This window comes from Mustelus asterias, chromosome 24, assembly GCF_964213995.1.
Source record: "Mustelus asterias chromosome 24, sMusAst1.hap1.1, whole genome shotgun sequence".
Taxonomy (NCBI): domain Eukaryota; kingdom Metazoa; phylum Chordata; class Chondrichthyes; order Carcharhiniformes; family Triakidae; genus Mustelus; species Mustelus asterias.
Window position 1 is genome coordinate 60,316,234 of NC_135824.1, and position 12,094 is coordinate 60,328,327.

A 12,094-nucleotide genomic window follows, 5' to 3' on the forward strand; every position below is an offset into this window, starting at 1 on the left:
AAAGTTATGCGTGGAACAGTATCCGTTAATCCTCATTAAGAATCTCTTTAGCGACCTGGCTAGGGGGAGAAATTCACTCAGGTGGATCTTTCCCAGGCGTATCTGCAAGTGGGAGTGGCTCAGGATTCACAACCACTGTTAAGATTGTCACCCAGAAAGGATTGTTTCGCTACAAGTAACTACCCTTTGGAATTATATCCGGCTATTTTCCTGAGGGCAATGGACCAAATTCTAAGTGGTCTTCGGGGGTGCAGTGCCACTTAGATGACATGTTAATCACAGGTGCCACTGACCTTGCATTATCTGGAGGAGACGCTGAAGAGGCAGCAAGAACACGGTCTGCGAATTAGGAGAGACAAATGCGAATTTTTCAAAGACTCGGTGGAGTACGTGGGTAACGTCATTGACGATGAGGCCTTGTGTAAGGCTCCGAAAAAACCGGGAGCTATTATGAAGGCACCCAGACCGGGGAATGTGACCAACACCAACGTGTTATCGAGACTGCCTTTGCCAGGGAACAGAGAGGATTCCGAGGAGACGGTGAAGATAATGTATTTTTCACAAGAGAATAAAGTTTCGACTACAGCTGCGAATGTTAAGCAAGCCACAAGAAAATACCCCATACTGAGTAGAGTGATAGACCTTGTCCGGAGGGGAACAACTTTTCACAATAAGGACCCAGAGTTGAGGCCCAATTTGAACCAATAGTGGGAAATGTCGGTACAGGACGGCTGCTTGTTGTGGGGTGTGGGAGTCATTATCCCGACCCTGTTGAGGAAGAAGGTGTTGGAGCAGCTGCACCAAGGGCACCCAGGGCTGGTACAGATGAAGGAGGTGGCCAGGAGTTACGTCTGGTGGCCAAACATTGATGCTAACATAGAAAGCAGGAAGAGAACTCGGAAATCACCACCAGCATCGCCATTGCATCCTTGGGTATGGCCAAAGGTGTGGAGATGCCGGCGTAGCTCACCTAAAGAAGGAGCAAGACTCCGAAAGCTTGTGCTGCCAAATAAACCTGTCGGATTTTAACCTGGTGTTGAGACTTCTTACTATGCTATAGCCAAAGGACCATGGGAACGCGTCCATATCGATTTCGCTGGGCCAGTAGAAAACTACATGTTACTCATCCCCGCGGACGCATAGTGGCCAGAGGTGATATGCATGAAAACAAATACCAGGGAGGTGACCCTGGGCAGGCTTGAGGACTTGTTCGCCAGGTTTGCTTACCTGGAGGAAGTGGTAAGTGACAATGGGCCGCAGTTTGTATTGCGGGAATTTGAAGAGTACATGGCACTGCATGTAAAGCCTGCGCCATATTATCCTGCGACTAATGGTCCAGTGGTGCAGTTTGTGCAGTCGGTAAAACATTCCTTGGAGGCGTCAAAGGTGGAACGGTTGTTGAGGCGAAGAGTGAACCAGTTTTTAAATATGTATCAAAACACACCACATGCAACGACAAAATGTTCCCCCTGGCGACATTGATTTTGGGAAGACAGTTACGGACAAAGTTCAATTTACTGAGACTGGAAGAGACCAGGCGAGTGGTGGAGAGGAGTCAAGAGAGGCAGATGGACCGGCGAGCCAAGCATTAACGGAACTACATGGTCATTCGTGAGTATCAAAAATAAAGATGCTGGCCAGGAACTGTGTCTGGTGGCCTGCTCATGCCTGACACCACAGACTTGGTAAAGCAATGTGACCTGTGCCAGGAAAAATCAAAAATTCTCACCCTCAGCCTTCCTACACCCATGGGAGTGGCCTGGCAGGCCTTGGGTGTGTTGTACACGTGGATTTTGCAGGGCCCTTCATGGGTTTCATGTTCTGAATCTTGGTGGACGCACATTCCAAGTAGCTGGAGGTACACCGCATGGGTTCCACAACGTTCCCAGGCCACGATCAAGAAATTACAACAAAGCTTCAGTATACACGGGATATCAGAAGTCCTGGTTTCCAATAACAGCACAGACTTTACTAGTAGTGATTGCCAGAACTTTGTGCTCTCCAATGCTATTTGATGTGTTTGAACTGCACCTTATCACCCGTCATCAAATGGCCTGGCAGAATGGGCGATGCAAACCTTCAAAAATGGCATGAGGAAGCAACTGGCAGCATCCGTGGAGACTAAACTGGCACGGTTTTGGTTTGATTGCAGGACCGCACCACACACACCACACACAACAACAGGTGTTGCTCCAATGGAGCAAGGATGTAATACCCAAGGAGGTAATGGTAAGTCCAGGGAGGTCTTCTAAAGGCAAGAAAGAGGCAAGTTTGTACGCCTGTGCATGGAAAGTTCGAGGCCATCCTTGGAGACAGCATTCAACGTGCACCACATTCTATGGATGCTGTGGTTAGTTTGAGTTGGGAGTACTTCAGCAGATGGGCAACTGGTAAGATTGGCCAAGATGTTGCTTTAGTTGTGTTTTACAGGATTAAGTTATGAAGCAAAGTCTGCAAAATGGCTAATAAACATGCATTAAGTGACGAGGACTCCACTACTCCCGGAAGGAACAGGCAAACCATTATTTTGGAAAATAAATTAGAATTGATGGTGGCTGGTGAGAAGGCAGCGGCCATAGTGAGTTCATTTGGGCTACTACTAACGAATGTGTGCAGGTGGGCAAAGTTCTACTGTAAGTGCCACAAAGATCACCTGCACTAGCTGCAGCTTAGTAGAAAACATGGGGCAATTAGTCAGTGTGTGTATTGAGGTCCAGGGTCAAAGTAACATGTCCATCAACATGTTGTTCATCCAAGAAAACAACCTGAAACAGCAATTGGGTGAGAGTTCCACCACCAAAACTTTTATCGCAAGTCGTGGTTGGTTTGATAGATGCAAACAACAGCATTATCTACACAACACCGAGATGAGTGGTGAAGCTGCACGTGTGGATAGTGAAGCAATCAGTAAATACCCTGCAGAGTACAAGGCCATCAGTAATGAGGAAGATATTCACACCGCAGCAAGTCTTTTTTGGAAGAAAATGCCCGGCAAGACATCTCAATCGAAGAGAAAGCTGTACCAGGATTCAAGCTAGCGAAGGATTGGTTGACTTTGTTACAAGGGTGGCGTTGCAGAAAGTGATTCAAGATCAAGTTCCTGCTCATGTACCATGCAGAAAACCCACAAGCAGTGAAGAGTACCATCTTGCTATAATTTGCAGGTCAAATAAAAAAGCTTGGGTGACAATGGACATGATTAATGAGTGGTTTTCAGCGCCTTTATGCCCAGCTGCCAAGAATATTGTGCTCAGAGAAACATCATTCATAAAGCTTTGTTACTTCTTGGACAATGTCCCAGATCATCCTTCGAACCTCAACGACCTCGCCAAAGATTTTGGTGTAGAATTCCTCCCTTAAAAACACTTAACCTGTAGTTGGATCAAGCATATTAGCAAGGCTTGCTATTCTGTGGGACCTGTGCAGAGCTCATCGAGGGGACCAGTGAAGGAAAGCAGTATGTATGTTCTGGATTGGCTACAACATTATTCAGCCGATTAATAACATTTCAAATGCTTAAGAGGTAAAACAGTCAACCCATGAACAGTGTATGGCACAAGGTCTTCCCTGAAGCCACTCACAACCTCTGCTACTTCAATGAGTCAATTGAGTTTGTTCAGCAAGCGAGAGGGATTATGAGCAACAAGGTTGGATTTTCTGAAGTAGGACAAGATAATGTTGAAAAGGTGCTCGAGTTCGGCCAATGAGGAGCTGCTGCAGCTTGAGCCAGAATAAGCTCTATCAGGTAAAGTTTATTAGTTTATCTATTAGTGTCACAAGTAAGGCTTACATTAACACTGCAATGAAGTTACTGTGAAAGTCCCCTAGTCGCCACACTCTGGCGCCTGTTCGGGTACACTGAGGGAGAATTTAGCACGGCCAATGCACCTAACCAGCATGTCTTTCAGACTGTGGGAGGAAACATGCAGACTCCGCATAGAAGATGATGAAGAGGAGGAGGAATTAGCACCAAGCAAGCAATTGGCTTTGCAACACAAGGCAAAAGCTTTCCAGCTGAACGAGGGGGCAATGAAAATATTCCAAACTGGAAGGATCATTAAAGGTCAGCAGAGAGATTGAAAGGGAGTTGTACCAAGAAAAGCACAAGGGGTAACAGTTCATTCAAGCATTCTCCAAACCCGGAAACTACCTTATAGAGCCATGGAGATTTGCAGCATGGAAACAGGCCCTTCTGTCCAACTTGTCCATGCCACCCTTTTTTATAAGCTAAGCTAATCCCAATTGCCCGCATTTGGCCCATATCCCTCTATACCCATCGTACCCATGTAACCTTATTGATCATGAGTGCTAACTGTCTTTGTGAATTATGTTGTGTTCATTTTTGACCAATGAATATTGTGTATTTTATGTTTTGGGACTGAAAATCCCGGGTTGGGAATGCATCTGCTGCTTCTCCATCTATTTAAATGGGAAGCCTTGCTTTGATATAGGATCCTGTGGAACCCTTGTCCGGCCCCAATGTGGGAGGACCCCGAGAGACCCTGTGGCCATGGGGGCCCGAGAGCAGCGGAAGACGTGGCGGTGGGGCCCGGGCCGCAGGTGGCTTTTTTGGAAGAGAATGCCCGGCTAGACATTTCAATCGAAGAGAAAGCTACCAGGATTCAAGCTAGCTAGGGATTGGTTGACTTTGTGGCCGAGAGAAGCTGAGGCCGCAGGGGCCTGAGACTCCCGAGGGGAGCCGGGACAATGGGGGCCCGAAAGGAGTCGAGGTCACGGTTGCCTGGGCCGAAGCCACGGGAGCCTGAGAGGAGTGAAAGCTGGGGCAGCAGGTCCCGAGGCGAAGGTGAGGATGTTGAGAGGTGTGGGTGAGGATAACAGTGTGGTGGTGAGAGAGTGGTTGATGGGGTGTGGGAGTGGGTCACAGTGTGGTGAGAGAGAGGTTGATGGGGTGTGGGAGTGGGTTAGAGTGGTGAGAGAGAGGTTGATGGGGTGTGGGAGTGGGTCACAGTGTGGTGGTGAGGGAGAGAGGTTGATGGGGTGTGGGTGAAGATTACACTGGCGGTGAGAGAGAGGTTGATGGGGTGTGGGAGTGGGTCACAGTGGTGAGAGAGAGGTTGATGGGGTGTGGGAGTGGGTTACAGTGGTGAGAGAGAGGTTGATGGGGTGTGGGAGTGGGTTACAGTGTAGTGATGAGAGAGGTTGATGGGGTGTGGGAGTGAGTCACAGTGTAGTGATGAGAGAGGTTGATGGGGTGTGGGAGTGGGTTACAGTGTGGTGAGAGAGAGGTTGATGGGGTGTGGGAGTGAGTCACAGTGTGGTGAGAGAGAGAGGTTGATGGGGTGTGGGAGTGGGTTACAATGTGGTGAGAGAGAGGTTGATGGGGTGTGGGAGTGAGTCACAGTGTGGTGAGAGAGAGAGGTTGATGGGGTGTGGGAGTGGGTCACAGTGTAGTGATGAGAGAGGTTGATGGGGTGTGGGAGTGGGTTACAGTGTGGTGAGAGAGAGAGAGGTTGATGGGGTGTGGGTGAGGATTACACTGGCGGTGAGAGAGAGGTTGATGGGGTGTGGGAGTGGGTTAGAGTGTGGTGGTGAGAGAGAGAGGTTGATGGGGTGTGGGTGAGGATTACACTGGCGGTGAGAGAGAGGTTGATGGGGTGTGGGAGTGGGTCACAGTGTGGTGGTGAGAGAGAGAGGTTGATGGGGTGTGGGAGTGAGTCACAGTGTGATGGTGAGAGAGAGAGGTTGATGGGGTGTGGGAGTGAGTCACAGTGTGGTGGTGAGAGAGAGAGGTTGATGGGGTGTGGGAGTGGGTCACAGTGTAGTGATGAGAGAGGTTGATGGGGTGTGGGAGTGGGTTAGTGTGGTGAGAGAGAGGTTGATGGGGTGTGGGAGTGGGTTACAGTGTGGTGAGAGAGAGGTTGATGGGGTGTGGGAGTGAGTCACAGTGTGGTGGTGAGAGAGAGAGGTTGATGGGGTGTGGGAGTGGGTCACAGTGTAGTGATGAGAGAGGTTGATGGGGTGTGGGAGTGGGTTAGAGTGTGGTGGTGAGAGAGAGAGGTTGATGGGGTGTGGGTGAGGATTACACTGGCGGTGAGAGAGAGGTTGATGGGGTGTGGGAGTGGGTTACAGTGTGGTGAGAGAGAGGTTGATGGGGTGTGGGAGTGGGTTAGAGTGGTGATGAGAGAGGTTGATGGGGTGTGGGAGTGGGTCACTGTGGTGAGAGAGAGAGAGGTTGATGGGGTGTGGGAGTGGGTGTTCCATTAAAAATGACAAAAGGTAAGACTTTGAAGTATTTGTTGAATAACTTTTAAATGATAAGAAATGTATGCGTATAAGGCAAGGAAACATCTTAAGTTTGTTTTTGTATTTTTGTATCTATTGTGCATTAAAATCATTTCTTGTGGTTTAATTTTTCAATTCAATAAGCCTATTTCTTGAGTTCCGTGGGCACATTTGGGAGGTTCAGAGGATTCCCACGGCTGGAAAAGTTTGGGAAAGCCTGATGTAAATAGTTTTGATTTAAGTAGTGGTTTCACGGACGTTTCCACCACTTAATGCGAGGCATTGCCGCAGACTGAAAGCAAGAGCACCCTCTAGTGTAAGTCCTTTGTGACTTAGCGTTCAAGAATAGCTCAGCAAAAAAGCAAATAAAATTGAGGACAGTGTAACAGAACATTCCCAAAGGAGGAAAGATGAGGGGGTGGAATTTCCTTTTGGGCAGCTCTGGCAGCGGGAACAGAAAACCTTGCGAGAGGCCCAAATGGCATTTTACACTGACATGAAAGCCGGGTGCCATTGTACCCATTCCCCCACCATTGACGTAACGGGAATCCCGATGTTCATTGTAACATGTTTACATATCATTATCAGGCCTCTACGCCTAAATCACTCCCATCCTCCCCCACCAAGTAAGAAAAACCATACAGGTTGGCATGAGGGCAGACCCGCACCAATGATGACTTGTCTGTCTTGATGTGCATGCACCTGGTGGGAAAACTTCCCAGAGGAGAGCAAGTCAGTGTATTGCTTGGGTGGGGGTATTTGATTTGATTTATTATTGTCACATGTAAGTATTGTTTCTTGCGCACTATCCGGACCAAGCATACCGTTCATAGAGAAGGAAATGGGAGTGTGCAGAATGTAGTGTTACAGTCATAGCTAGGCTGTAGCGAAAGATCAACTTAGTGCGAGGTAGGTCCATTCAAAAATCTGACAGCAGCAGGGAAGAAGCTGTTCTTGAGTCGGTTGGTACGTGACCTCAGACTTTTGAATCTTTTTCCCGATGGAAGAGAGAATGTCCGGGGTGTGTGGGGATCCTTAATTATGCTGGCTGCTTTGCCGAGGCAGCGAGAAGTGTAGACAGAGTCAATGGATGGGAGGCTGGTTTGCGTGATGGATTGGGCTACATTCATGACCTTTTGCAGTTTCTTACGGTCTTGGGCAGAGCAGGAGCCCCATACCAAGCTGTGATACAACCAGAAAGAATGCTTTCTATGGTGCATCTGTAAAAGGTGGTGTGTGTGGGGGGGTGGGGATGCCCAGGCGGTGCCAGTATGGGGTAGGTGGGGTTGCTTGGGGGTGGGGAGGACAGTGAACTTCTGTGCACTGGGGTGGCCTTTAAAAATGATCTTTACCCTGATCTTTAAAAAGTTAAGTTGCTGGCGGGATGGGTTGGGAGCTATCTCTTGAAGTCCTTTCTGTGTTCCCAGCGATACAGTGGATGGTGCTGGCGGTTTCAATACCACTACCCCCCGCCCTTCGCACTTTGCGAGGTTCAGGTTAAAATTACACCCAAGCTGTTCTGTTTGAAGGTTGTATATTTGCTCTGTGATCCCTATTGTAAACATTTACTTTGAAAATTACAGCTGTACTTTCATCTCTGCTTAATGGGTTGTAAAGAACTTGCATTTCTATCGTGCTTTCTTGGTCTCAGGATTTTACAGACGATTAAGTAACTTTGGATGCCAGTTACGGTTGTGATGCACGGAAACGTGGCAGCCAATTTGCGGACAGAAATCTCTCTCAAAGAGCGGTGAGATTATGACCAGATAAACATTTTTTTTTAGTGGTGTTGTTTGAGGAATAAATACTGTCCCAGGACACCAGAGAGAAAACATCCCTGCTTTGGATTTCTTTTCTGTTTTCCTAGCTACTGTCGGTATCCAGCACAGTTGAAAGAGGAAATGATTTTACAATAAGGAATCTTTGCATTGTTCTCATTACTCCAGTTTTCTCTGAATGTTCTTCTTGCTCCTTCTGGCTGCAGAGCCTCCAGTTACTTTGGCCTCTCCCTAAACTCCTTTCCTAAACTTCTCCGTGACTCTTTTTCCATTTGTTAAAACACATCATTTTGTCTGAGCTTTTCCTTGGAGGTCCCCTTCTCAACTCTCCCTTGCTCAACGCCTCTTCATGAAGTAGGTGCAGTAAGTGGTCTCACGACACCAGGTTAAAGTCCAACAGGTTTATTTGGTAGCACAAGCTTTCGGAGCAACGCTCCTTCATCTGGTGAGTCACCTGATGAAGGAGCAGTGCTCCGAAAGCTCGTGTTACCAAATAAACCTGTTGGACTTTAACCTGGTGTTGTGAGACTACTTACTGTGCCTATCCCAGTTCAACGCCGGCATCTCCGCATCATATTTATGAAGCATCTTTGAATACTTCTCTGTAAAGGTAATATAAAAGTGGAAATTGATTTGATTTTTTTCATTCCCCCATTGTGTCCCATTGCCTGACCTCAGCGCTGCATGTTCCAGGGCAGAGCCAACACCAGGACCTCATCATTGGGGCAGTATTAGGTTTTTTTTAGCCTTTTAAAAAATAAACCCAGGATCCTAGAAGCGAAATGTGATTGGCATTATACCAACACTTTTTTTTTTGTTCAGAGTTAAGGCATTCTGCTGTTGTGGATTTTAATTAATCATAAAAAATAAGCAATAAGTGTTGATACTTGGCACACGTGGTTGTAATAATTTAAAATCCCAGATCACGCAATTCTAAATTCTCTGTACCAGGCTGGATAATACAAAGGGTTCTGGCAGTCGCTAAGCTGACAGTTTTGGGGTTTGTCTGCACGATTGTAGTTGTAACTCTTTACCGAGTCTGTTCTAAACATCACCCGTCCTTCCTGTGAAAATGAGGTGCAGAATGGGAGCAATCCTGTTGAGCAGGAGAAAGGGAATCGGAAGGTGAGTCAACCCTCCCCAACACCCCTCCCAGCTTTCTCTCCCCTTTGCAACTACTGACAGTTGTTTTAAAGATTTATTACGGCTGGGGAACAATGTGTAGAAACCTGAGTAGAAAAGTTAAGTACATTATGAGGAAAAAACTTAGAAACTTAATTGTGTATAATTGGCCTATCAGATTTCTGGCAATTAAATCTATCTCTAAACTTTTTTATATTTGTATTTTATTAAAGCTGCAGCAATACGCAGGGAGCAAAGAAGAGGATGTCTTTGCTCAGGTTCATGGTGTGAAAATTAGTTGCCTCCTGTTTAATTAAGCAGAAAGACTTTGCCAAACCAGGAGCCATGGATTGCTACAGCTTCACCGATGAAAGCTCCCTCCAAACTGAAATGCATCTGCCTTTGCTATCAGACAGTGAGTTGCCCATTGCCAGTAATATCCAGAGACAAGACTTCATCTCAGACCCTGATGATATTATTTATGCAGGAATGACAAGTATGGAACTTGATTCTAACCTGGAGGCGGCAGAGATTCCTGGCGATCCATTTGCTGACAATGTAGATCTATCCCTGTATACTGTAGATAAGGGATGTGACTCTCCAAAGATTCCCAGTGACTCCACGGACACAGATTCTCCACCCATGTTGCTAGGTACTTGAATATACTTGTGTTTCTTTTAAGTGCAGCAGTGCTATTGTAACTATTTTGCTGCTGGGATAAATTTGTTTTCATGTTGGTTCAAAATAAATTCCCAGCCAAAAATCACTAACATAAACTTTTACAGTTCTGATAGGGCGGCACGGTGGCACAGTGGTTAGCACTGCAGCCTCACAGCGCCAGGGACCCGGGTTCGATTCCTGGCTTGGGTCACTGTCTGTGTGGAGTTTGCCCGTTCTCACCGTGTCTGCATGGGTTTGCCCTGGGTGCTCCGGTTTCCTCCCACACCCCAAAGATGTGCAAGTTAGGTTCATTAGCCATGCTAAATTGACCCTAGTGTTCGCAGGGTAAATATGTAGGGTTACGGGGATAGGGCCTGGGTGGGATTGTGGTCAGTGCAGATTCGGTGGGCCGCATGGCCTCCTTCTGCACTGCAGGGATTTTATGGATTCTAAGTAATAATTAAAATTTATGCATTGAATTCCTTCGTGGCCTGTTTGGTAAAGGAGCTACCTAATGGACAGGCTCAATATCTTGTTGGTGATCAGTTCACCAGAGCAACAGTGGGCTTTACAGTTGGTCTCAACATCCATAGGAAATGGAAAATCCTCCAAAGTTCCCAATTTATTGCAGCTTAGAAAAAACTATGTCAATGCTGCATGCAAGATGGATCAGAACTTGCAGGTGATTCCCACCTCAGTCGAATAACCTGATAACTTCCATTGCCTCGCCCCACACAGAGGGCTGTAACTGTACTTCACCAAGAGTCAGTTCCTTCAGAAGAGCAGACAGAAATACTGGGGGAAGAAATTAAACACCTGGAATTTCCACAAGTGTTTTATGATCTCCCTTTCTCACTGTAGGCAGAAACCATTCAGAATTGGCAGAAGCAGCCACTAATGCTGCTTTTCCCGGGGTCCTGCTGAAATGATGGCAGGAGATCAGAGAATGCCCGAGGAAAGCGTACCCCATAACATTGAAAAGTGTGACGTCGTAGATGCTTCGTGGTTATCTTTAGATGTGGCTTGACACCAAAAAGGCCAATTAACACCAAAAAGGCCAGTTAACAAGACAGTTCAAACATATGTAGCGTGTGGTAAACAGATTGCATTGGCCACTTCCTAGAAGAAATAATCTTCTGTGTACTACTGTAAATGTACTGTATTCTACTTTGTGTATTATTTTGCACTCCCTATTTAGCCTTGCTCAGCCAGACGCTTCAGTATTCTAAAGTGAATGCACTTTATTCATTCCCAGTGTCTAGAAGATGCTTGAATGCAGTTTTGATTGACTTACTTGTGGAAGCTCTCGATAATAGTAAGGCAGGAATCATAAGGTAGCGTGGTGGGTAAGCGAGACTTTACCCCCTGTGCACAAAGTAGGTCATTAGCACAGGTAAGTCAGTCTGCCTGCCTGGATGGTTCCTGCTGGGCTGGTGTTCCTTTCATTGTCCCTGTTGTCAGAATGCTGACACTGCAAATGTTGCCTTTCCCACTTGTGTCTTTCACTATGAAAGCAGCTAACGCAGATTTTGTGACGTAGTTTGTAGTACTGCTGCTTAGATGCTGTGTGAATTTTTTTGTGACTATGTTCCATGGGTTTAGCAACTACAACCAAATCTGCGTGTGGATGATTTATGTTTATAATTTGTGATGTTAACGCTTTCACAGAGACAGCAAGGGTTATGGGGATAGTACGGGAAAACAGCAGTGAGGATGAAGATCAGCCGGGATCTAATTGAATGGTGGAGCAGGCTCGAGGGGCTGAGTGATCTGCTGCCCCCATTTCCTATGTTACTAATTACTCTTTGTTTCCCTCCATTTATCTCTCATCTTCTAAAGGTTAGGGCTCAGTTCCACAAGTGGGAAATACCTTGTGACATCTCATCTGTGTCAGCCTAAATACGATTGTGAGCAGGTTTTCTTTGTATTGGTTGACATGACAGTGAAGCCCAACTCTATCCCCCGCCTGATGTCTACACAACTTGAATTTATATACACTTTAATGCATTAAAAAGTCCCGAGGCACTTCACGGAAGTGTTATTAAACTAAATTTGATGCCAAAGCACGCAGTTATTTAGGACAGGGGACCAAAATCTTTGTCAGAGGTAGGTTTTAAGGAGAGTTTTAAAAGAATAGAGTCAGGGCGAGAGGCTTAAGCAGGAAATGCCAGAGCTTGGGGCCTTGGCAGCTGAAGGCATGACCTCCATTGGTGGCATTTAAAATCGGGGCTGCTCAGAATTGGAGGGGCGCTGAAAGCCACTCTTCAAAACCACGCGTCAGAGGTTGCTGG

General features: G+C 46.7%; 1 protein-coding gene across 1 annotated transcript in view; it reads left to right on the top strand.

Moving 5' to 3' along the window:
• The first annotated feature begins 9,488 nt into the window (after window positions 1-9,488).
• The window catches only part of LOC144511120 (zinc finger protein 541-like), a 48,903-nt gene continuing 46,297 nt past the window's right edge, over window positions 9,489-12,094 (top strand). The window contains exon 1 of the mRNA XM_078241097.1: window positions 9,489-9,795. Coding sequence (XP_078097223.1) covers window positions 9,489-9,795 — 307 coding nt within the window. The remainder of the gene's footprint in view (window positions 9,796-12,094) is intronic.